The 27491-nt window shown below is 40.8% G+C and overlaps 1 protein-coding gene across 2 annotated transcripts in view; it reads right to left on the bottom strand.

Moving 5' to 3' along the window:
- LOC132405482 (A disintegrin and metalloproteinase with thrombospondin motifs 2-like) overlaps positions 1–27491 on the bottom strand; it is a 274937-nt gene that overhangs the window by 51265 nt on the left and 196181 nt on the right. For both annotated transcript variants that reach the window (XM_059990318.1, XM_059990319.1), the window contains 6 exons: positions 18844–19000; positions 16469–16574; positions 11578–11721; positions 6692–6824; positions 3557–3670; positions 1646–1791 (listed from right to left, as the gene is read on the bottom strand). In XM_059990318.1, the coding sequence (XP_059846301.1) occupies positions 1646–1791; positions 3557–3670; positions 6692–6824; positions 11578–11721; positions 16469–16574; positions 18844–19000 (800 nt within the window). The remainder of the gene's footprint in view (positions 1–1645; positions 1792–3556; positions 3671–6691; positions 6825–11577; positions 11722–16468; positions 16575–18843; positions 19001–27491) is intronic.

The raw sequence follows: 27491 nt of genomic DNA, 5'->3' as shown, positions 1-27491 counted from the left end.
CTCAGTCAGCAAGTTAAGGACTTAAACATTAGTATGGGAATTGTGAATCTTGCGGCTGTAAATAGGTCCTGGAAAATGACCCACTGAAGCTCTTACAGCTATAAGTTGTCAAAGTTACTCTGCAAAATCAGCGAGTCTCAGCTATTTAGCAACTACTGTGGTCAAGTTTCTTTCAATCTGACAGAAAATTACGGGCAGAGTTTTGTTTTATAACTGAGATGGAAGTTCACTTTATTTTATTTAGAGACTCAGCACGGTAACTGTGCCTTCAGGCTCAATTACATCCATGCGACTGACTAACCTACCAACCCTGCATCTATGGAATGGGGGAGGAAACTGCAGCACCCAGAGCAAACACTCATGACCAAAAAACTCCTTACTAACTGCTACAGTCAGCTTAATTAGCCAATACGTACCAAATTACATTCGAAGCTGCTCTGTAATATTGTAGGAGTCTTTGTATTGCTTCTATTTGCTGATCTTGTACAAGTTCAATGCTGTAATCTTATTTCTGAGATATGTTGGAGTTGGCTTTAAGTTGTAAGATGTGTGTAAAGGATTCATTAACCTAACTTATGTTTACCTTTCCGATCAATATTTGGCAGTGTAATTTCTCCATCTTTCATCAGGTGAAAAAAATCAGCTGACTTTCCAGCTCAGTGTTTGGACTAGCTTCAGTTTCTGCTGGTAAGAAAAGGTGGAAAGACACCCCACCACTTCCCTCCGACCTCCCAACACCAGATAGACTGGACCTTACTTGTGTCCAACATTTCCATGTGCTGTGCAGTGATTGTGGGAGCTGTCCTCCTCTCTCATGTGGACACTATGACAGCAAATAAGTGTGTTCCATCTTGTGCCACAAAGAGTCATGAAATTAGATACGGCCCGATCTGGATTCATAAATGTTTTATTTTCATGCTATTTCAGAGTGCAAACTACCTCAAAAGCTGTTCATCACAGCTAGTTTTGTGACTTTTTTTTTACTGTGAGCATCATTGGATATTAGTGCTGATACACTAAAGTGTCGTATCCAAATGATTGCAGAAAAAGAATTGAACATTTGGTTCATTCTGAAGTTACATGGAAATTTCTCAATCACTTACAGAGAATTTTCTAATTTTAGCCAAATTGTGACTAAAATGTCAGTGAAACATGATTCAGGCCACCTGGTCCTTGATTTATCAAGTGGAATATCTCAAAAGATCCATCTTGTTTTGAGTTTTATTCTATTCCTGACAGCTTTTTATTGCTTGTGGTATCATACTGATGGAAAATAGGCTCCCGTCATCAATTAAAGCATTGAACTGCAATGATACTATTTCAGAGTTTAATCCTTGCAGGAAGCAGATCATTTGACAATAATTCATGAAAATAATAAATGAGTAAGTATTTGAAATCTCTAATTGCGTGAAAATAGCTCTAAGATCACAGACATATTCAGATGTTTAATAATTTCATAGAACTATTTCTATTGTATGCATTTTATGGGTTACATCAAAAAGGGCTGCTGGCAACATTTCCAAAATGCATGGTATATACTCTATATCATTAAGTTGTATGTTTCCAGATGGTCCAGTCTTCTCCCTTCAAATATCCTCTATAGCAATAAAATGAGTCAAGTTATTTGTATCAAAAACCTACTTACAATGGGTTATCGCACTGCCGGGTACGGAAACGAACACCAATTCCGCAGGTTCGAGAGCAAGAGCCAAAACGGCTCCAAGACCCCCAATTTCCATCGTGCCGTAGTATGTCGGGAGTTAGCCAAATACAGTGACCTTTAAAGCAATGCTGGAAAAGAAAAAGTAGTCACATAACTTAGGCATAACTATTCACTTCTCCAATTTTGATCCATATCTTGGAGATACAAGAGACTGCAGATGATGAAATCTGGAGCAACATACAATTTGCTGGAAGAAGTCAGCAGGTTGAGCACTTTGGGGGGGATGGTGGGCAGGAAATAAATATATTCTTCACCTGTGATGATACATTATACTTGATAGTGCAATCTCAGATGGCCAGTGTTGTTAGATGTAGTTCAGATTTATGGTCCGCACCTCGAGGGCATTGTGTCTCACTGTAAATGGCCAGCGCAAGTAACACAAAGCCTAGACACACTTGAAAATAGTTAAATTAGGGAGTCCGACATTGATTTGATTAGATATGCTGTTGTGATATACACTAAATGATAACTTGAACATTGAATATTAATCATGGCTTTTCACTAACAATCTTTATTGAAATATAATATTTGTATTGATCATAAGCCAGCAGACTTTATCATGGGGCAGTGTTATTGAACATAGAACCCCTTAACACATTTCAGGTGCTTCAGTCCATGATGATGTGCCAATTTTAACGTACTCTATGATCAATCTAACCCTCCCTTGTACATAACCCTCCACTTTTCTATCATTATAGGCCTATTTAAGAGTTTGTTATGTGTCTCATCTACCTTTACCATTACTGCTGACAGGTCGTTCTGTACACCCACCACTCTCTGTGTAAAAAAAAACTGGGCAGCAGCCTCTATTGATTAACAAAAATAGTGCTCATTGCTCCAGAGTGAACATAGCAGTGAACGTGGATATTTCCTCAGAACAGAATTTCAGACTGTCACAATGAAAGGCACCTTAGGCATCCAGTTCGTTTCCAAACTCACATATACACTCACATTCACAGCCGGCTTTGTTTGTCTGATGAAGCTATTGCTCTGGCTGATTACTCCATTTCTATGGACAAAATGACGCTACCTGCCTGCCTGCAGTTTCCTGTAATGTGCTTCTGTTAGCAGCAGTTCCCCTCTGGGAGCAACAAATCTCCAAATCTCCCCTTACTCGTTATTCCGAACAAATAGAAATACACCAAAGTGTCCCACTGACACCACTTTCAGCAATTGTCAATCCTCAGTGTAGACAGCCTCATACTTTAAATGAATACATACTCTGGATGTGAATAATAACAATAGCTACTTGCTAGGAAAAGAGAAAAATAGACAACAAAAATGTAGAATGAATCTGGAATATTAAGATGGTAATCTCACCTCAGAGTGCAGAAACTGTTGCAAATTGAAAGGTTTGCTTTTTTCACTTCATGACCCCAAAGCTCCTTGAGGACATTCTTGCACATAATTACATTTCTCTTCCTAATACAATTTTAGTAGATTATGTTGGTGGTGAAGATAATGAAGAGCAAATCTCATTTTAATGTAAACATGAGCCATGTTGATTACATAAGGAACATGAAGTCCAAGCATGGTATAAAAACTCAGAAAATGATAGTATTAAGCAAGTATTTGACCCCTGTAGACTGCTGGGCAGAGCTCTTTACTGAAGCTTGTTATCCCTATGGAAACTGAATGTTTACATTGGCTTCAATGTTAAATTTTCCAAATCCAGTGTTTCACATCCTTTCGAACTGCTAATGAAATGCAGCAGCGTGATATCCATCGTGGACTTGCTATTGGCAAGAAAAGAACCCAGAGCTAGATATAAAGGCAGACTCACCATCTTGTAACTGCGTACGTGAATTTCTAATTCTTAACACGTTAACAAACCTTGCCAGGAGCACACTTTGTCCCATCTAACGGAGGTCCTTTCTTAGTTTTGCAGAAGTATGGATTATCAGGATGGCTGCACCACAGCTGCTTGCAAGGATCAAAGGTGCGGAACTGAAACCACGAAAATACAATAGTTTTAACAAATAATGCACTTACTCTAACACGCTGTCATATAATGAAAGTAGTACACAACATAATGAAAACAAATTTAGGATCAGTTAAAGGAAGATTAACTGAAATTTTTATAATAACTAAAAAAATATGAGATGTGGGTTATTGGCAGGATGGCTTTGAATGGCAGGGGCTGCTGGAGCTTCACATCCTACCGCTCAGCTACTGTATGTGCCTTGTCGATGGTGAAAGGGCTTTTGAGAGTTAGAAAGTGAGTCATTTTACACACAATATCCAGCCTCTGACATGTTCCAGGAGGCAGTGTATTTAGGTCACAGGTCCCAGATCTCAAACGTTGACTGGTTGTCCTTCCAGAGATACTGCCAAGCCTGCTAAGTGTGATTGGTTCCATCGAGTTTCCAATCAAATAATGGTCATCAACAGGATGCCTTTAGTGCGGGAATCAGTAATGGAAAAGTCATCAAATGAAATGGGATCAAATTTCCTTTTGTTGGAGATACAATTGCTGGGCACTATTGTGACACGATAGTTAATTGCCAATAATCAGCCAATCCTGAGTGTTGTCCCTAGATTGCTTCCTGCAGTCAGTCATCAACTGCTGCAAATAGAAATGCACTGATTGGCTCCTTGGAAAGGACGTCGGATGGAGGAGAGAGGTGTACAATGTGAGATGGAGAGAGGTGATTAAATTCCTTCTTAAGTATCAATTTTCAAAAGAAATCAGTATACAAAAAAGATTATTTTTGTTATATTTTGGATTTCTCCTCAAGCATAAACCTGTCATTAGCTAATTGCCAGCGATTTCCAAATTGTGCTCTGTTAGCATCGTGTGAAATCACAGCAATTCCTCAGCACATATGCTGGGAATCTAGTCAAGGACCAACTCCAGAATCTGCTGACAGGAAGAAGGTACTGGAACCTCAGGACTCACACCACCGGGTTCAGGAACAGTTACTACCCCTCAACCATCAGGATCCTGAACCAGAGGGGATAACTTCATTTCACTCATCTTCATTTGCCCCATCACTGAACTGTTACTACAATCTATGGACTCACTTTCAAATTTCACCTCATGTTCTCAATATTTATTGCTCATTTGTTTATTTATTTTTCTTTTTGTATTTGCACAGTTTGTTGTGTTTTGCACACTGGTTGTACACCCTGTTGGTGCAGTCTTTCACTATTATGGTTATTGATTTTATTGAGTATGATCACAAGAAAGTGAATCTCAGGGTTGTGCATGTGACATATACAGTATGTACTCAGATAACATATTGACCTCAAACTTTGAATAGTTTTCTTGTTATAGTTTTTTTCCCCTCCCAGTAACGTTACATAAAACCACTCAAATAAGCAACACATCATCGTCTTTATGCGCTGTGTTGCAGGACATGGGCAATCATGGTTTTTTGAGCGAAGTAACAGAGCAGAATTAGGTAGAAACAGGTTTATCTTGATTTTTGTCTATGTTCACCTAATTTACAACTTGGAAATAAATCAGCTCCTGTATGTTTGCAGAGGACTAGTTTGTTATTATCACATGGATTTACAAAGCTACTATTTACAAAAGAGCATTAGCTTGACTACGTAACCTACAAGTGTACAAAGAAAATAAATTAATAGAATACTGTTTAAAACAAGGTTGCATGGGACATTTGGAATAAATATCATGACACTGGATTGCTATTGTCAAAAGGCAGTCAACTTGATACTCTGCAAACTGAGAAGGAGAATTTTCACCCTATTTAGCTGCTTACTTAAAGCTGTAAAATACTAAAATGCTGTAGAAATCTTGTTTTCAGGAGAGTTTTTAAAAAGGAGTAACCAATGAAGCATCAAAACAAACCAAATTAAAATTTAAGCATATGGTCATAACAATATGTCATAACATATGTAATATAATGTTCTGTAATGATTGCTAAATATATGCACAGTATATCCACATAATTTTTATATGATTTTTTTTCCATCAGAAGAGATATAGTAGAATTCCTTGGTTTTTTTTGGCAGAGATGACTATGATAATGCTGAAATCCACGCTATTTATGCGAATGATATCAGCCCAGGTCTTGCTTCACCACTCATGGTTGCTACTGCCACACATTTATTGGTTGGACAGGCTTGCTGGCCGACACCGTCCCTGAACAGAAAGTCCCTTGAGTTATGCAATTGACCATGCGAGTGCACCTAAATAATCCTGCTTACAACATTCACCTGGAAACCCATGATGGCTGCAAAGTTGTGTACTTAGCTTAGCCATCTTCCTAAACTGTCAGTCTTTTCAATGCTTCTGAATATTCAAATATACAAATAAGATAATATCAAATTGAAGATTTCATGCTAAATAATCAAATATGGATAACATGCATATCTTTCAGATATTAAAGCATTAAAGTAAATACAAGTCATAAAATTGTAATTTACCTTGGTCCCTCAGAAGTACACAACTGCCATGTAAATAACAAATCAGGTGATACAGGATGCAAGAGCATATTACCCAGCAGAGGTGATGGTTCTGTGCAGCAAACTGTTCCTTTGCTGCTGTCCTCTATATGTGGAGTCCAGCAGCAGAGTGCAGTTTGAAGTTGTCTTCAGAACCGGGTCAGTGAGATCAGAACTTTAGTATTTTGCATTTTGTCCTGAGATTCAGCAACATCTTCTTCCCCTCCACCATCTGATTTCTAAATGGAGAGTGAACCCATGAACACCACCTCGCTACTTTTATTCTTCTAAATTTATGGCTTGGCACTACTTAATTTAACTATTTAAAATGAATACATATGCTTACTGTGACTCAGAATTTTGTCCTATATTTATCATGTATTGCATTGTACTGCAGCCGCAAAGCTAAGACATTTCGTTACGTACACCTGTGATATTAAGCTTGATTCTGATCTCACATGGGTAAAAATGTGGCAACACAGCAAAATACAAGTCTTTGCATTTTATGCACCTTCTTAAATGATACAGTGACTAGGAAATGACTCTGGTCACACTTACTGCTGTGCACATTATATAGCCCACTCCAAAGTCAAAACGACATTGTTCATTCATGGAGTAGTTAATACCAGGAAGTTGTGGAAGCAAAGGCCAGTCATGTTCAAATGGATCGTCACGAAGGCAGTCGTAGGAACTGCAATGGAAAGTATATTTTCAAATAAAATATTTTCATCAAGAAAACATGACGCAAAATATCTAAACGACTTTGTATGAATTATACCTCAGTAGAAATGACCACATTTCCCATTGTCTGTCTTCACCTATTCTGTCCTGACACACTTTCTTAGGTCAGGTCATTGAGATTGAGAATCAACCACTCAAAAGACACCTTCTAACTATTGGAAATCATTGGTTATAGCCAAGCAAAAACCTCAGGAGTCCTGCATTGGAAGTAAAGTTAAAGGATCTACATGCCATTACTATCTGAGCTACGTTAATCTTAGTATTGGTATATGTTATAATGGACTTAAGGTAAATTAAACATTTTTGTTTTCCAAGTTGACAGTTAATGCATTAGAAGTGTGAGAGGATTGAACTTCCTTCTTTTACAACAATTTTACTGTGACAAGCCTTTTCTCAGCTTGTCTGACTATAATCGCACTAGATGAGCTCACAGCAACAAAGCTACCTGTCATTAAGTTGCTATGGAAACTGTTTAATATGGAAGTACATTATTGATTGTAGACCCTTCATGTATAGCAGTAGATACCTTATACTACGGCGTCAATATTTTTTATTTATTGGATAATTGCTGCTGCAAATTTTCCAAATAAAATTCTCATATTTTATTTTTATTTTATTCTTCCAAATAAAATTCTCAAAGAGCAAAACAGAATTATAACAAGACAAATATCAAGGGCTTAAATAACTGCTCCGAAATACTCAGTTATTTTAAAATCCCTTCTTGTTTCACCCCTTCTAACCTCTAAAACCTTCTCCTGCCCTATAACTTTTCAAGATCTCCGCACACTTCAGTCTCTGGGTTGATTTTACTGACCCCTCAAACTAGCAGTTTCCTTTTTAATAAGAATCCTAATTGCACACAGGCATGGGATTTCAGGGAGTGACTTCTGGAGATCAGCTGCAATGGGCAGCAATAGATTCTGGATCACTGTGGATGATGTTGTGCTCTGATTCAATGCATTTTCACATCCTATGTCAAGTTCAAGTTCAGTTTGTTGTCATTCAAACGTGTGGCCAAGTGGTTAAGGCGTTCGTCTAGTGATCTGAAGGTTGCTAGTTCGAGCCTTGGCTGAGGCTGCGTGTGTGTCCTTGAGCAACCACATGTTGCTCTGCGATGACACCGGTGCCAAGCTGTATGGGTCCTAATGCCCTTCCCTTGGATAACATCGGTGGCGTGGAGAGGGGTGACTTGCAGCTTGGGCAACTGCCAGTCTTCCACAAAAAAACCTTGCCCAGGCTTGTGCACTGGAAACTTTCCAAGGTGCAAATCCTTAGTTTATCGAGACTAACGGAGGCCTACCTATTCAACCGTAGACAAGTGCAGTATACTGTCAAACAGAGCAATGTTCCCCTGGACCAAGGTGCACAACATAGTATATATAGTTCACACACACAACACATAAAGTAATATTACCGCTAATAAATTAGCAAATAACAAGGTGCATTTACAACACAAGTTAAACAGTAAACAGTATAATGCTACTGGCGCTTCATACATGATGTAACTGGGTGGTGGCAGGGAGTTCAGTAGTCTTACGGCCTGAGGAAGAAGCTGTTTCCTATCCTAATAGTTTTTGACCTAATGCTACAGTACTCCTGCATGATGTAGAGGATCGAAGACATTGTTGAATGGATGGGAGGGATCACTGATATGCAGTGCACAGTGCTCCTGATATTTTTAAAGATCTATTCATTTACGGGATGTGGGTGTCACCAGCTCAGCCAGCATTTATTGCCCATTCCTAATTGCCCTTGTGAAGGTGGTGATGAGCTGCCTTCTTGAACTGCTGCAGTCTCTGATGGGTGGAAGAGAGACCCTGATAATCTCCTTAGCAGTCCTTGCAATCCACTGTAGGGATTTATGTTGGATGCCTTGCAGTTCCCGGACCAGACAGTGATGCGACTGGTCAAGATACCCTCAATTGTGATCCTGTAAAAATTGGTTAGACTGTGGAGGGGGGAAGGAGGGGAGCCTCACTCGCTTTAATCTCCTCAGGAAGTGGAGATGTTGCTGTGATTTCACAAGCTTTTTTCAAAGAGGTGGTGTTGAGATTGCCTGTTAAGTGCACTTCTAGAACTTCTCTCTCATTTCAGAACTTTTTCTGTATTGTTGCATCCAGATGGTTTGAACTCAATGCACTGTGTAATGTTTTGATGTGAATGAACACTGTGCAAGACAAGCTTTTCACAGTATCTGACATGTGACAATAGTAAACCAATTCCAATACCAAGCATGCTCCCCCCCCCCCACCCCGCCCCAGGCTACTCTCACCAGTCTTGGTCTTACATCATTTTTACTTCAAATACACATAAAATTCCATCTGGCCAGCCCCTGGCAAGGGAGTTACAGTAACCAGAGGAAGACAGCTAGTCTCAGCCAACATCACTCACTCTGATCTCCACCTCAGCTTTGTAAGAGGTACAGCATAATCTGGAGGTTGCTCTTGAAGTTGGTCTTTTGGCACTGAAGCAGCGTTGTGGATCACCTTAACTCAGTGGAAGTTGTGTGAGAATTGAGAACTATGAAGATCAAAGCATCTGTTGTCAACTGAAGCTGACACAGTAGTAGCCATCAGTGCCAAATTCTGTTCTGATATTTGCAAGTTGTCTTAATTCTTAGTATGCAGCATAGCATTATGAAGCTGGTTCTTAAATGGGCATCACAGAAAAAGCAACACTGCTAATTACAGGACACTGCAGCTTGTTACGAATGTGGAGCAACTCTGAGGGGCCGAAGGGTGCAAAGTCGCCCCCTCCTTTTTGAGAATCGCAAGATCGTTAGTATTTCGGGTATGAGACCCAGGAGATGAGAGAGAGACACAGAATACACAACCAGGTGGAATGTCTCCTGACATAAGCGGAACGGAACCATTGATTACTGCCATTGTCTCTTGGAGAAGGAATTGTGTATTGAGTTCTGTTCTATTCATTGAAACCCCTCAGGGGACAACCAGAGTGGTCTGGTTGAGGGATCGCATCATCCCAACCTGATTGACATCTGAGACCCCGTGAGTGAGGATAAAAGAGGGGTCTGGGGAACAACCCCTTTAGATGCACCAGGAGAAACGCTAGAAATCCAGTGACAGCGTTTTATAGCGAAAGCCGGTGGGAGCTCGTGTGTGTCCTCCCTTGCCTGAGTGGCAGGCTCATCATGGAAGAACACTTTAGCTAAAGGAGAGATTACACTTGAATGGCCACACCAATGAGACACTGACGGACCGAAATCATAAAGGAAAGTTGGCAAGTTTTCTCTTTCTCTCTCTCTCCCCAACTATTGCAACACAGCGACAAATGAACGACAGCAGCCTATGTGAACTGCAGCGAACTTTGTATTTCCATCGGACAATTCATTATCCCCTAGACAACGATAGAGCTTATTTCTTATTGATTATTATTATACCCGCACTTTTAGGTTTAGTATTAACGACGTATATTATCTGTATATTTGCATTGATATTATTTTTGTGTATTTTTACTAATAAATACTGTTAAAAATAGTATCACCAGACTCCAATGGACGTCTCTATCTTTGCTGGGAAGTAACCCAGTTACGGGGTTCATAACAAGCTGAATAAATGGATGCTACAATGATGTGAGACATTGATGGGATTGGAGAAACTTGAATGGGCTGGTGGAGGATGGTGCCTGCTTTCTTTCTGCATCATCGTTGTGCAAAGAGCATATTCAGTTGCAGGCATTTTCTTCTGGATTGAGTAATGGTGATCTGTGCAATGCAATCTATGAATGGATACATTTTGGGGAAATCTACAATGCAATGCGAATAAATACAGAATCTATTCGATCTGCTCTCGGACAAAGTGGATGATCTTTTCTCTCCTTGAATATGGAGTTTTGTGGCCTCTCTAACAAAACAGTGAACAGCAAACTGGGATGTGGTCAAGACTTGGAAATGGTCCCGAGAGTGGCTATGAACTTGACCATGTGTCCAAGGCACAAACATAAGGTTGTATTTAAAGTTGTAGAAGGTTAAAGATCTCAGCGATTTCCATGAATGTAGTTTGAGAGATGGCCATTGAAAATAGCTTGGTTTTAGGGAAAATGAAGCAAGTTAAAGTTGCATTTTCTGTGAGAAAGTAAAAACCAAAGATTTTATCAGTGAGATGGAAAGTCTCACAGCAAATAAGTTTCATGTATTGCACTTATTTTGACATGATTTGTGAAGTTTTATAATAGACAAAGTATGGAACTCACTGAAAAATCAGAAGCTAGATTTCCCAATGGATACTGGGATAGAAAGAAATATACACAAAGCTGCCTTATGCCAGATGGCCTATTTTCAGCAGCATGGTGCCACTTGCTTCAGAGCTGTGTGAATGTATCTCTAACCTAGAGTTGACAAAAAGGAAATCATCAGACAAGATCCTGGGATCAGGGGAAAAGGGCAGTTCTGTGCCAGATCCTCAGTGGAGAATATCAGAATGCTCCAGCTTTGTCTCTTGTCTTTGTAGAGTCCTTTTGGAAGACAACTGAAGAAGTAAAATGGATGTCTGGATATCTGCAGTTATTTCTCAGTTTTGCAATGGAAATCAGATCTATTTATAATATTTTCGAATGCAAAAACAATAAAATATCTCTTACAAAGAACATAAATGAAAAGCTGGGCATCACTCAACTCAGAGAACCTCATATCATTCACTTGCATGCCAACAACTATGGATCAGAGTTTTAACTCTCCCACTCACTTTAGGTATCGGCTCAGTTCCTGTTGACTACACCGTGACCAATGGAATCGATGAAATGCAGCTTGAACCAAGGGTGCCATGATACTTCCCATTTTGATCTCATCTCCACAATGATTCCCTTGGCCATCATGTTCCATGCCCAACCTAATAATGGAAAAGAAATGAAAAGCATTGACCATATTACATTTGGATACAAAAGTTGGCTCTCTGTCTCTATATGTATAGAAACACACTTCTGTACGCTGGTACTCGAGCACAAAACAAAATAGAAGTGTTAAGTATGAAAAGAGACCCTGAAACCAGGGTAGTGTTGTCATCATTTGGTGGCTATCTAGTTTGGTATGTTCATATACTCAAGTTTAATTTTTTGTTTTTTTTCTCCTTGTCTTTATTTTGTAAATGCAAAGATAGTTATGATACTCACCATTCCTTTAGGGATAGCTATTACATGGTTAGTGAGTGGGAGGAGTGAATTTACGAATGAAAAGGTACCTGGCCTTTAGAACTGCAAGATATTTTTGCCCATTTTTCAGATTTTCTGCAAATGCTAAATGGTGAGGAAGGGATTCCTAAAATAGATGTCAGAGGGTAAGTTAAGTACTGGAAGGAGGAAACGATGGTGTGGGACGAAAGCACTTTAGATGAAGAGCCAGTGAGAAATCTTAATATCAAAGCACGGAATAGGTTTTGTTACAAGGGAAGGATTATTGTAGTCCCATCTAATTGCATAATGTCTGATGACCTGGTGTAACCCTGAACATCCTCCCCATTGGAAGCTGATTTTACCGCATTGAATAGTAGGTGCTATACAGGTGACACAGATGAATGAACTGATGGGACATATTTATGTCTTTGGGCACACATGTCAAATGTAAAATACAGAAGCATATCCATGTTATGCTCCAGCTCTTAAAGTTGGTTCAATTGTCTTCAATTCTGGCGGCACGTATCATGCACATTCGCAGCTAAAACTGTTTAATGTATGCCACAGAGGACAAACTTTTATCCCACTATCTTATTGTATAAAATGTGGCAATATAAAATTGCTTAATGAAACTATCTAATTATATAAAACTGATGCAAGAAATGTCCCTCATACTGTAGCACAAAAACAGTTTTCCTGTATCAAGTCACAATTCAGTTCTTTCACTCTATCGGAGAGACCTGATGGAAGTATACAACATTATGTGAGTTACAGTCATAGGGGACTACAGCTGAGAAACTGGCCCTTTGTCCCATCTAGTCTGTGCCAAACTGTTATTCTGCCTGGTCCCAATGACCCTCACCTGAACAATAGCCCTGCATACCCCTCTCATCCATGGGCTTATCCAAACATCTCTTAATAGTTTAAACCGAACCCACATCCACCACTCCCTCTGGCAACCTGTTCCAAACTCACACCATCCTCTGAGCAAAGAAGTTCCCCTTCAGTTTCTCCTTAAATATTTCACCCTTAATCTATGACTTCTGGTTCTAGTTTCACGCAAGCACAATGGAAAAAGCTTGCCTGCGTTAATCCTACCAACACCTCTATCAAATTTCCCTTGTGCTCCAGGGAATAAAGTCCTGACCTATTCAATCTTTCCCTAAAACTCAGGTCCTCAAGGCCCGACAACATTCTTGCAAATTCTCTCTCTCCTTTTTTAACCCTGTTAGACAGAGACTTTTTCTCAGGGTGGTGAAGACAACTACTACAGGCTATAGATTTAAAGCAAGAAGAGTAAACTTTAAAAGAGACTTACAAAGCAAGTATTTCCACACAGAGTGGTAGATGCCCTGAATATATAGGCAGGGGAGATGGTGGAAGCAGGCACAATAGCAACTTTTAGAACATAGCACATAATCTACAGCACATTACAGGCCCTTCAGCCCACAATGTTGAGCCCACCACGTAGCCTACTCTAGAAACTGCCTAGAATTTCCCCCACACACAGCCCTCTTTTTTTTAAGCTCCTTGTACCTATCTAAGAGTCTCTTAAAAGACCCTGTTGTATCTGCCTCCACCACTGTCACTGACAGTGCATTCCACACACCCACCACTCTCTGTGTGAAAGACTTACCCCTGACATCCCCTCAGTACCTACTTCCAAGCAACTTAAAACTATCCCCCTCGTGTTAGCCATTTCAGCCTTGGGAAAAAGCCTCTGGTTATCGACACGATCAATGCCTCGCATCAACTTATACACTTCTATCAGGTCACCTCTCATTCACCATCACTCCAAGGAGAAAGGCCAAGTTCACTCAACCTATTCTCATAGGGCACACTCTCCAATTCAGGCAACATCCTTGTAAACGTCCTCTGCACTCTCTCTATAGTATCTACACCCTTCCTGTAGTGAGGTGACCAGAACTGAACAGGGTACTCCAAGTGGGGTCTAACGAAGGTTGTATATAGCTGTAGCATTACCTCACGGCTCTTGCACTTTAAGTAGCATTTAGACAGGCACGTGAGCATGAAGGGAATTGAGGGATATAGACCATGTGCAGGCATATAGAATCAGTTTTGATCAGCATCTTGGTCAAAGACACTGCTGGCTGAAGGGCCGTTCCTGTGTTGTACTGTTCAATATTCTAGATATTCAAATCATGAACTCAAACTACAATTTACATTCATATTGCAAAAAAAACTTAATCAATCAAACCATGGTCACTCAGGGAGGATTTTCATATCAGCTGAATGGCACTCATGGCTACTACTTTGAGAAAAATGTTGTTGCCGCTCAGACTAGTAAATGGTTAACACAGTCCCTATTCACAGGTGTAAAATGAATGATTTGGCACGCAATAAGATGCACGTTCTTCCATGAAGCAGTCGGAAGTGGATCAAATCAAAGCTCAATGTCTCTGCCACATTCAGCAATGTATACAGACGGAAATAACATCGCTCATCAGAGGAGGAGGCTCCCTCCCCTCAAAGTTGGCCATGACTGCGTATCAGCATCTTTATTGGCTTGTAAATCAAATGTATTGGTTGTTAAGTATTTTATGACATGAAAAGCTCTTTGGAAAATGTGTCTCATTTCCTCCTATGTTGCTCAGAGGGAGGATAGATTAAAGTGTGAGATGTACTGTTCAGGCAACAGTTCCATCCATATGTGAGTGCCACATTGGCTGATATTTAACATTAGCCAGAAAAATGGTAACTGCTCCGTCTATGCTAGAATTTGCTTGCAGATTAGCTGTCAGCTACAGATGGCAAAGCTCTGCCACTGGCACTCTGCTGACCCACAGGAAGCTGAAGCAGTTAAATGCAGCCCTTTGCAGATTGGCTTGCTGGGGTGCAAATGCCTTCAGGGCTCGCCGTCTGTCCAACACCCACTGTTCGTCTTGGAGTACCAAGACTAAAATCCTGTTGTTCGAGTCAATTTTTAAACAATGCTTAGCTTAAAGAGCAGAAATAAATGGTTGCCAAATCTGTTTCTGCAAATAAATTTATGATGGTATTGTTAATAAAAGCAATACTACACCACATGTTCTGCAAATGCTGAGGAAATACAAATCTTCTGTCACTTTTAAGAACTTCTGTATCAATTGAGCCTCTCTTACTTCCACTACAAATGCTTCCTAAGGAAAGAGTGTTCTGAAACCCCTGTAAATATAGGGCAATAATCTTTTCAGGGTGGGTGATTTGTGAGTTCTGTTTCTTTTTCTTTCTCGTGCAGGGGTGGTTGATGGCTTTTCCCTCAACAACACCTACCCCCCCCCCCCCGTGGTTTTTCTGTAATTCTTGGCAATCTGTAGAAGATGAATGTCAGACGTGCATTGTACATGTATGCTTTGACAATAAAATGGACCTTTGAACCTTTTAGTACATTTTTACAAGTTATCTAGCACCTTATAGAGGCTCACCAATGACTGGTAAGCATGACTCCCCTTCAGATATGGTTCTCAAATCACCTCAGAGAAGCATATTGGATTATGACTCTCCCTTCACTTTATGGTAGAGTCCAAAACAGATAACCTGTTCCAATCCTTCTTGTTTTACATATATACATATGGAGCATTAAATTATCACTAAAACACCCAGTAACAATATACTTACAGATTAGTCTGTACCCTTCATGTAGATACATTAGCACCATAAAGACCTCTGATTTAGAGCAGAAGTAGGTCATTTGGCCCATCGACTCCACTCCACCATTTCATCACGGCCGATCCATTTTCCCCTTCAGCCCCAATCTCCTGCCGTCACCCCGTATTCCTTCATGCCCTGACTAATTAAGAATATATCAACCTCTGCCTTAACTATACCCAATGATTTGGCCTCAACAGCCACCTGTGGCAACAAATTCCACAGATTCACCATTCTCTGGCTATGTAGTAGAGAACCTCAAAAGTTACTACAACACTTCTGTCAGCTACAAACTCACTTCTGATAAAAAATTTCCTAAAGCCTTCTTTTCACCATTATTTCTTCCTGCTTAAAAGCTCAGCCATCTGTGCCCTATCCTTTATCAAGTTTTATCTGCTCATCACAGTGACTGGCTCATTTCAAATCATCAAATCCTCAAGTTTATTTCCATCTCTAGCTTTGAAACTTGCTCCATCCTTTCTTCTCACACGTTTTCCAATCTTCTGTCTCTGACCTTCCATTCAGCTTCTGTCTTTCATTCTATTGCTCATGGTACAGTTTGCAATATATCCCCCTCTCTTTGGGATAATTTCCTACACTTGCCTATCTTCCCATCACCCTTAAATGTCATCTGAAACACACCCTGTTATTGGTCAAAGTTTCATTCCTGTTTCCCAACTGACCTGGTAGAACTTCTTCTACTGTGAAGTTCTATTGGAGCAAATTACTGCTCAAACACTTAACTCTGTTAATATTGGCAGTATGCTTTGTTTATGAGCATTTTACATTTGTGGTGGAACATCAAGAATGAAGACTTACACATGTCCAGTCTCATGAGCAATGACAAATGCAGATGAAAAGCCATCCTCGTGATTCAGGGTGCAACTTCGCACTGGATGGCACATACCTGTAACTGGAGCATAACCTGTAAAGATAGGAAACTATAAATACCATACAGGCACTGAAAAATGATAATATTATTTCTTTTTAGCCCTGTCAATAATAATTTAAACCATCTCTTAAGACTATACAGATCCATGTTGCTTTTTTCCCAGTTGACGGTTATGTTCCGATTGTCCAGGAATCTTTCATACTTCTTAATTTGTAAAATAATCTGTGTTATATAAGATGGCATTTGTCACCCAGAACTAAAAACAAATACAGAGGAATCATGGAGATATAAAAGAATGAAGAAGCTGGAATCTGGAGCAGAAAAAAAATAACAGTTAAATGAACTTACAACCAATTATCATGTCAAGCAGCTTAAAATGTACAAGATCTTGACTGTGTAATGATAAAACAACAAACTTTAAAATCTGGATTCTCTCTAACACAAACAAAATGCTGGAGGAAGTCAGCAGATCAGGCAGCATCTATGAAAAGGAATGAAGTGCTGACATTTTGGGCTGAAACTTCATAAGACAAAGAGTCCTGAAACATCAATCAGCTCTTTATTCCTCTCCATTGATCCTGGCCTGCTGACTTACTCCAGAATTTTGTGTGTTGCTCCAGATTTCCAGCATCGGCAGAACCTTGTGTGTTTTAGATTTTCCTCTATCAATCTTAGAATCTTACAATAGGCAAGCTTTATGCAACTCAGTTACTCAACTTTTATATTTTCTAGCAACTTAAATTTATAAACTTCCAGTATGCGACAGTGGGTATGGTTGTAGCAGCCTCTCCAGATTCAACCAAAGGGGTACTTGTTTGTCTTTTACATCTTTTATCACAATGGCAAGACACTGCTGCATATTAAGAACATTAAATACTGTAGGTCTATTCCACTAGTGAGTTGCTTGATAGTGGAGGAGCTGGACCTGTTGTGGACTATATTGTCACCTGCTACCGGAGAGTGTTGGACTCGGTGCACAGAGGCAGTGCCCAGTCTAACAAATGTTGCAAGTGATTGTCTTGGATGCTTTTCTTGTGATGACAAGACCCTGTTGGACGTCGGTAATGTAGAATACTACAAGCCTGATTCTCTGGTTCATTGGCGAGACCGATAGCAGGGGAGCTGTGTGGCCTCGGCTGGAGGGCGGACCAGGACCTCGTGCCATGGGGTTGCCTGTTGCAGGCACCCTGGGACGATGTGGTACTGCGTCCAAGCTGGGTGGGGACTGGCCCCTCCTGTCAGTGCTGCCCTCAAGTGTTTGCTCAGTGGAGGACCAGTTGGATCATGCTTGGCTGCAGCTGCACTAGTGTGTGATGATCGGACTGTTGCAAGCTTGTTCTTGCCAATAACATCCCATACACCATCATGACACTTGGGGACTTGGGCTACATTGTTTTTTGCATGACTGTATGTTTACTGCTATCGTAATTATTTATGTGACATGTGCCTTGTCCTGCGTATGAGTTTTAGTACTGTGATTTGCAACTTGGCCCCAGAGGAATGCTGTTTCATTTGGCTGCATTCCTGCGTATCCATGTATGGTGAATGATAATTAAACTCGAACTTGAACTCATGCCTCCTATTCTTCCAAATCATTTGACAATGTTTTTTTTGTGAATGGACTTGGCAAATGAATGAACAGAGGCCTAGACATTTCTTATGGTCTGGATGTTTTTGATAAGTATCCAACAGGCAGCAGAGTATCAACTTGCCTGCCGGTTTGTCAAATATTTTTGGAAATGGAGGTGGTCACTAACCATATCAGTATAGATACCTGAATGGCATATTTTTAATAAACATATTTAATGGCATCTTTAGCTATCAATGCCACCAAGGTAAACTTGGTGTACATGAACCCAGCTTTTGCAATGTCAGAATGCCACTTGATGTATGTTCTTCTAAGAATAGATTGGAATATGGGGCTGGAAATGGCAGACCACATTGATAAAAAGGGTCATTGCTAGCCTCTCAATCATGATCACCTCTTACTCCTCACACTCACCTCCACTTTCTCAATACATCTACAGCGTTCCCTTCCACCTGCCACTCTCAAACAGAATGGCTGGCATGTTGCCTGAGAATGACCTACCAGACCTTCAGATGCACTATCAAATGGCCTTTATTCTCCACGCCTACTACTCCTTCTCAGCTGATCTTCCATCATTCTACCTTTCACTTGTCAACTAGCAGCTGGAAATAGAACACTAATAACTTTAAAGAGAATTATTTATCAAAATGATATCGTACACTATATCTGAGCAAAGAAATAGAAATCATTGCCAGTCAAAATTGAATACAATACCTTGCATTCCCGATGGACCAAAATCCTGCCTTGTTAGAAAGATAGCATGGTCATGATATTCTGCATGACTTGTATCAGACTTCCGCTGGGAATACGCCCATTTGCACACATTCTCCAGACTTTGAGAGGGATTTCCAACTTCAATTAGGCTAATGGACTTTGAAAAATAATGATTTTCTTAAAATTTTGGTGCAAATTCAATAGCCTTCATCACATGAATATTTATAATTTTTAACAAAAATACAATTGAAAATAAGACATTATTGCAAAATACTTTCTGAACCTATAATTAGGAATTTGTCTTTCATTTTCACAAGATACTTTTCAGTGAGCTTAGACACATTTAATATATTAATTTATTTTCCATAGTTCTGCGCACACAATTTTTTGAGCTTGTCTTCCAAGCCCACCGCTCTCAGTATTCTCTCTGTCACTGATTAGTGTTCCAGTCAGCCTGACTCCTTCTTTCTCTCATATGGATTCCAGACATCTTGGCACTGAAGTTACACTGTGGAATACTAACACAAGAATACTTGAAATTCTTTTCTTGTCTTTTTCAGTGCAGATCTTAAACCAAAGGGCTAAATTTTCATTTTCAGTTGATGGTAGCAATTAGAGTAGATTGTCTGCCCAATGTTGAATTTAGCGGACTAGGCTATTGCTCCTGGTCTGGAACTTTGCCTACTAGCTGTGGGTATCAGAAGTTGGCATTCTGAATACTCTGCTTGGATTTTGAGCCATAACTTAAATAATTGGAAGATCATATGCAGTATGTGCCTGAAATTCTCATAAGTGTCTTCTTGGCCTAAATTCCTCACTTGCAGAATAAAGTTGGAAAATTAGAGCTTTAATTCTTTTGAAAATGCTTGCTGTTGGAAGCTTTGTCAAGGTTACTCCTCAACGAACAAGTGGTTTTATAACACTGAGACCACCCAAAGGGTAATGACAAGTTGACAGAAGTGGGGTGGTTTGAAGGAATGATTCAGTAAAGAGCCAACTGCATCTGCTTGGGGGTGGGCATGTCAATAGCAATTATGCATTAACATACAGGCAGGCAGCTGAATTACCAGTCACCACAACACATATGCAGATACAGTAAAAAGTTTTAAAATGGTTCTAATAGCTACCATTGAACCCCTGCTCTTCACATAAACTCCTCAAACAATAACAATGCAACAATTCTAAATGTAACTTACCAGTCACACAGATATTTCAAAGCTTTTCCATGCTTTATATACACGCCATGCATGCATCTCCTGACCACCATAATATTGTTGCCAATATCCAACGTTTATGGATATATGGAGCTTTGCATTAAAGGATCATGTACAATTTTCCTCAGTGACCTTGGTTTTCAGATTGACGTCACAAAGTGTCCATGTCTTCCCTCAGCTTCCTGGGTCTACCACTATCAGGATCTGCCTCAGATCCATGACCACAACAGCAAATTATCAATGCTATTCTTGCTTCTTCGCCTTTCCGTTCCAGTCCTGATGAAGGATCTAGGCCCACAATTTTGACTGTGTATTCCTCTCCATAAATGCTGCACAACCTGCTGAGTTCCTCCAACATTTTGTGTGATCGGCTCTGGATTTCCAGCATCTGCTGAATCTCTTGTGTTTGTAACCAAAGCTATAGTCTGAATTGATAAAGCAGAACCTTGCTAGAGGCGGAAGAAGGACATTGCCAAGGAATAGTGAGCACAGGGCACCATGCTCCCAAGAGTTGGTGTACACTCATGCCACTCCTTGCCCACATGGTCAAAAATCTCCCACCTTTCTATCTATAGGCCCACATCAAGAGACCAGCCATCTCCATTTCAACCCCCTGCACAAGTATGTCAATACAGGTTGTTGAAAGATGATAGATTTTTGTTAGGCAAAAATGTATGGGCTTCAGCGGGATAGTTAGCTTTGATACAAATTAATCATAATCTAACCCAATAATTGATTTGGTTTAAATGGCAGGCTATGTTTCAAAGATCCCAAATTATACTCCTCCATATTTTCAGGGCACTCTTTGTTCATTCATCTCATCTCATCAGCCACGCCAGGTCCAACAGGAAGTAAAAAGTATGCTTCAGGAACTGCTCAAGAGTAAAGATGGGATAGCCCAAAGCCTTCGATGGAACACACTTTAAAACATATTTGGCTTCCTTGCTTAGATTCTGACCCATTTTATATGAGAAATCCAGACTGATAAGGAGCCGGAGGCTTAGTAACATCTTCTCTAGCACATGGCATACAGAAAATGGCCACGAGAAGTTTAATTCTACATCATGAGGCAGTGGACGTCTGAAATTAAAGGCTTCCACACCTCCATCTTTTCTGACAGAAAAAGAATAAGTACAGGGTAAATTCCCTGAAATTTGCCCACACAACCACAAATATAGTAACAATTTATCTGTCAGATCTTTGCAGAGCCTTTAGAAAGCCCAGTGATTATATTCCTAATTTGGCCAAAGTGAACTGATTGTTTCCTTGTGCAGATCCCTGAAACAAAGTCAAGCAAGTCGAGGGGCCACCGATGGTGGAGAATGGATTACCTGGGGAAAGGAGTAGAGGGAGGGATGTGATGAAAACAAAATGGAGACAGGGCAGTAGTCAGCTGCCAGTACTGGGAGACTGGTGCTATGTCCAATGGTCAGGAGTGGTGGAGTGGGGGTTTGGGCTGGTGAATCAGGGATGGGGGAGCTGTAATAACAAATCAGGGGTGAGCAGGATGCATAATCGTTCAGAAGACTGCGGCAGACAGCTGCAAATGTCACTCAGTAGTTCTGAGTTGCATTTGAAATTCGGGAGGTGTCATGTCAGGCTCAGGGTTAGGGCAAGCAAAGGTTGGGGGGGGTTATTGGGCACAGGTGAGAGTTTGGAGAAGGATTCAGTCTAATGGTCAGCTACCACTTGTGTTGAAGGGAGTGGGTGTCCAAAGGAAAGCTGGATAAGTAAGTAACTTGAAGACCCACCTGGGCCGGTTTCTTAGTGCAGAGTTTGAGACTTGCGCAGGAACGTTACCTTTAAGCTGCGTGGAAGCTAGCTATACAGGCAATTCTGAAAGAATAGCTTGTGGATGGCGTAGGCCACTCAAACTGGGTGTGGAATCCAGCCACGGGTCATTCATCATTGGACACCACTGCACGTCTGCGGTTCTCCACATAGGATGCTTCAGAGCCAAGGGGGACCTGGAACGGAAATCACAGATTTCGCGATCCATGCTGCAAGTCCCTGATTTTCATTCACCTTTTATTTTTCATTGGACTGGGATCAAACAGCAAGCAAAGCACCAGATGATCCAATTTCGAGGCATGCATCCTAAAACTCCAAATGTATTTACAGAAGAAATTCCACAGATGTTCATGTCCTTATTTGTGGTAAACCTTTACAAGCACAGTGTTGGAAGTAAAGGATTGAAGGGTTTTCTACTATTTATTCTTATCCCTTACATTTCCTTGGTGCACCAGAAATTATTTTAGAGTTATAGTCATAGAGCACAGAAACAGGCCCTTCAGCCCATCTAGTCCACGCTGAATTATTATTCTGTCATACCCCTCCCATCCATGTGCTTATTCAAACTCCTCTTAAACGTTGTAATCAAAACTGCATGCACCAGCTCCGTTGGCGCAAAGTGTGCTCCTACCCCAGAGCAACCAACACCGCCTTGCTGTAGTACTAGCATTGCCTTAATAAGCTGCAGCAACTTGAAACATGTTTAAAAATATAATGTATAGTTCATTGAAACTGGAGATGCAATTGAAATATTAACTGATAGTATTTCAGAATAAGCAAAAGTAGTCACGTTTGTATTTTCTACTTTTCTCTGCTTTCTGTTCAGAATAAGATGGAGAGTTATGAACTCGGTAGCTCTCTTCTTGGAGAATAATTTGTCTACAGTTCAGTTCTGGTAACAGACATACTGTACAATCCTCAATTCATGATCATCATTACGTCAACCTAAAATATCTGGTTGCTGGAAATGTTGCCGTGGTACGGGATGATGATTAAGCTCTTAAGGGGACAAAAGCTTTCCCGCTTAGCTGGTGAAAGCTCGGAAATTGTTCGGCCTGTTACAACCCAAAGAAGCTCAAGAGATCATCCATTTGGCTTCATTCTGCAGGCATTTGGGAAAGGAGATTCACAATGACTGAAAGTGTAATATGAAATGATCCAAAACACCAGCTGGAAGACTTGCTGAACCTCTTTTATGGAAGTGACTGGGAAACTGTCCATATGCCAGTTTCAATTTTAGACTGCTGGGAGCTAAACTTACGAATTTTGAAATCATATCTTGGCTTCACCATGAAAAGCATCTTTTTATTTTGATTCTAAATACTGGTAATGGTGAAAAAAAATGGGGCAAGAAGGTATATTGGTTCTTTATCCCAGGATTTCCATTAGGTGTCATTTTCAGGCTCACCTGAAGAGAACACTTTTGAAAATGCCAATAGCATCATTTAATTATTTTTACTGGTTTTAGATAAAATCCAAGTACAGATATCCACTGGCAAGGCCAGTTTTTACTTCATAAGCAACAAAAGAATGTACAATTTCTCTTACTCTTCCATTTTATTGCATCTTTTTACTGTGCTTATCTATCAATAATTTTTGACGTTTGTTTCCATAAATGATGAATGGATAACTCAGATTTCTTGCCTGGAGATTCAAATGCACACAATATGTGAGCTGGGTGAGCTTCTAGCAAGGAAGCTCATTTGAAGTACTGGACAGTTATTGTACATCCATGGGAAAGAAAATTTGCCCGAGTATTGTGGTCTGAATTCATATTCTCTTTGTGCCTGTGAATGAGGAAAGGTGTATGGAGAAAGGGGTGGTGGGTGATGCCTGGAGGTTTAATGATCTGACTGAGGGTTGGGAAGAGACACTGGAATCGCATGCTGTACGTGACTAGTGTTGCTTTCCAGTGTGCCCTTGTAAGGACCCTTGATGTTCCCAGTGGTGAGTGCTCCTTATACAGCATTAAAATTTGAATGCACAGGAACATAAGAAGATGCAGCGAGTAATAGACTCAGCCCAATACATCAGTGTGACATCTATCCCAATCAGTGAAGTACCTACAGGAGACACTGTCTCAGCAAGGCCTGATGAAGTGTCTCAGCCCAAAAAGTCGACTGTATATTCATTTCCATAGATGCCAGCTGGCCTGCTGAATTCCTCCAGCATTTTGTCTGTGTTGATCTGTCATCCAGGCCATAGCATCTGCCCACCACTACCATGGGGCAGGAGATACAGAAGCCTTAAGTTCCACACCAAGTTCAAAAACAGCAACCTCCCTTCAACTATTCGGTTCTTGAATCAACCACTTCAGTGTAGCACCATAGTGATCATTTTGAATCACAATGCACTTTGTTTTGTTTTGTTTTGTTCTAATCGTGTTATTTCTAACACAATTTATGCTGAATTTTCTTATGTTTCTGATAATACATACCTGTGAGATTGCTGCAAGTAAGTTTTTCGTTGGACCCATGCATACATGTACTTGTGTATATAATAATAAACATGGCTTGAACTGTAATATGGGGAAATGACATGATTCTTTGCATTGCTAATATGAAAACTATGTCAGGGTAACAACAATGATCCAGACCCATAGTACGAAGTTCAAACCCTGGAGAAATGTAAAATAACTAGAGCCGTCAATATTGTGATTTACTGCAGGAAACATTAACTGCAAACCCGAGAAAACAATTACAGCTTTGCGCTTGAATTTTAGGTGTTTCAGTTTCGAACAAAAATGCAAAATTTGAACAGTTGAATACCTCCTAGTCATTCAAAGAGACATTGACTATAATTAAGCACTTAAAGAAACTTCAGCAGAAACTGTACAAATTGTGCCAATATAAACATTCACTAGATACAAAATAGTTAATGAGGCATAACAAAGGATTTCGCTGAGAGTCAGTAAACAAAGTTAAAATTAATTTTGGCAGCTGTCATAAAGTTAAGAAATACAGATTTAAAACTGCTTTTGTTCAGTGTCATCTACAAAACAAACATTGCCAGAGTGAAACACTAAAATTAATCTTCATCTTTCCTTTATTGCACTAATTTCCAAGTCAAATTGCACACATCTGGAAACTTGACTGAATTACCCTTGCGTATGATTTTCACCTCAGATGTACAGGCATTGCTTGGGAAATGAGCTCAAGTTGTTCAAGGAATGTCATGTTTGGACACCCTTGGTTTTAATAGCATTGGCTTGGCCGATCCCAGTGCATTGCTGACAGCTAACATGCCTTTCAAACCCCTGACCTTGGACTCCACTCTGATTGAGATTTCAGTCAAACTCCAACTCCCAACTAAGCCCCTGCCTTGACTCCTCTAGCCGTGTCTCTCTAGGTTCAGTCCCAGTCTTACTCAAGACTTCTCTCCATAACTAGCAACAACCCACAATGGCCCTCTCCAACTGTCATGAGTCAAGTTCTAGCCCACGTAATAATAACAACTCATAGTACACAATCATACTGCTTGCACTGCCACACAATATATCTGCCCTTGCACCAAGCCTCTGCTAATGACCTAGTAGACTTGTTTTCCATCAACACCAGGAGAACAGAGCCATTTTCTGCCAGAATTCCTGCACACAACAGCCATCGAAAGGGTAGTATTCTGTCAGTTAAGGTCATCTCTTCCAGTTACACAATAGCAACAGTTTCAGCCCAGCAGCATCTTGCAAACACACCCATGGAGCTCCAATGGTCCATGACCTGCTGACATTCACAGCATCAAGCAACCAACTGTAGATTCCCCTGGGGTTTCCAGGTGGAGTTTATGGAGTCTGGACTGAGCCGCGTGTTAGGTAGCTTACAGTCAGGAGATAGGGGAAGGGTGGGGTTGAGAGGGAACAGGAGGGGGAAGTATCTGAGAGGGAGAATCCTCTGGTTGGTCGTTTATCCTTGGGATCTTTCTGCCACACTGATGCGCACAACAGGTCCCCCCTGTGCCCGTTACAGCGCTTGCCCAACCGTCAGCCAGCTGCGCCCACCCTGCCCAGCTTGTTGGTAAGCATGTCAAAGCAAATGTTTTCTTTTCCCCTTCAGGAATGAAGATGGGTATTGGGGAGAGTGGTGGGGACAGAAGGGGTTAGTGCTGAGGGCGAGAGGAGGAATGCCCATACTGAGATAGAAGGAGGGGTGCAAAGAAGTTGGGTGTATGAGAGAGGAAGCTGGGAATAAGTGTTGGGGAAGGGGGTCAGAGTGAGTGTGGGAGAAGTCTGGAGACCAGTGGACACCTAAGTAGAGACAGATCAAGGTGAAAAGGTTCAGTGCAGAGACGAAGAGCAGGAAATGCACATGCCTACACTTATTCATATCTTGGTGTATACATGGTGACGGATGTCTTTCTGTGTATGTTCATGCAGTAGAGCGTAGCACCCCGCCCCCCCCCATCAACCTAGACCCGGACCTTGTTCTGACAACCCCATGCTGTAGCTCTGTGGCATAAAGATGATTTCCACTCCTCACTGAGACATTGAGTTCCATGATTTTCTCAGAAATTCAAATGACCACAGACCTTGCATCATGCTCTTATCATCAAAGCATGGGCAGCTCAGTGAACGAGGTAGTGGGGAAGCCTTCCCTGGAAAGACTGACCAGAGACAAACACAACTGCCCTGGGCTGCAAAGTGCCATCAAGAATTAATCAGTCTGTTGTCTCAGTAACTCTTATGACTCTCTGGCTTAACATAGAATTAAGGCTGATGTATACTTGTGCATACAGGCTATGTCGCAGCCTACGCCATAACCCTGATTTTCACTTCCGCGTCGCTCTACAGCAGAGCAAGCATGCGTTGGTGTGCGGCAAAACGTTAGTTGGCGGTGGGGTTTCTATGCCACTGTGTTGAGTTTCTTCTGAGAGACATGGATGAGGAAATGCATTTCAAACATTTACACATGTCGGCAGGTAGATTTGATGATTTAGTTCATCTATTTTGTATCGGTGTACACACAGCCTACAAACATGGCAGAGAAACAGCAACTGGAAATGCGTAGGAGGAATTGCGATGCTACCAAGTTGACCAATCACAGTTGCTGCGATCCGCATCACTGCGACACGTGAGTAACTTTTCTGGAGAGGTGTATGTCACCCTATGGTGTAGAGTACAGCGTAGGTACGACATAGGGTACGCAATACCTGTGGCGTAGATGTGACACACAGGTATACATCAGCCTTTACACATGACAATCAGCTGATGCATCCCAGCACTGGAAAATATGGTTTAGGCCACAGAGGACTTCTATTCTGACCTCAAATAAAAAACAGGGTTTATGTTTTTGAGAAAGACAAGCTGACCCACATTAGCGACAGTGACTTCATTTCCAAGTTCTGGAATTCCATGGTTAGCAAGGAGAGAGTAGGAAAGGCACCCTCCTCCAACACAATGTTGGGCTTTGTCTCAGCCAGCACCTTAGTCCACCATAAAGATGAGCAGGACCTTACTGCAAACATCTATGATCCAGTTTCTGACACCTAGCAGAATATGTCATCATCCAGGTGAGGAAACAGAAAAAATTCACAACATTCACACCTATACAGATACTGGTGACTGACAGACTCACCTACTGTAATCTGCATTAAAACACAAAATGCAGGAGGAACTCAGCAGGTCGGGCAGCTTCTATGAAAATGAGTCGG

This window comes from Hypanus sabinus, chromosome 15 (assembly GCF_030144855.1).
Source record: "Hypanus sabinus isolate sHypSab1 chromosome 15, sHypSab1.hap1, whole genome shotgun sequence".
NCBI lineage: Eukaryota > Metazoa > Chordata > Chondrichthyes > Myliobatiformes > Dasyatidae > Hypanus > Hypanus sabinus.
Note: the sequence above shows the minus strand (reverse complement) of the source record. Positions and strands in the feature narration are given on the sequence as shown.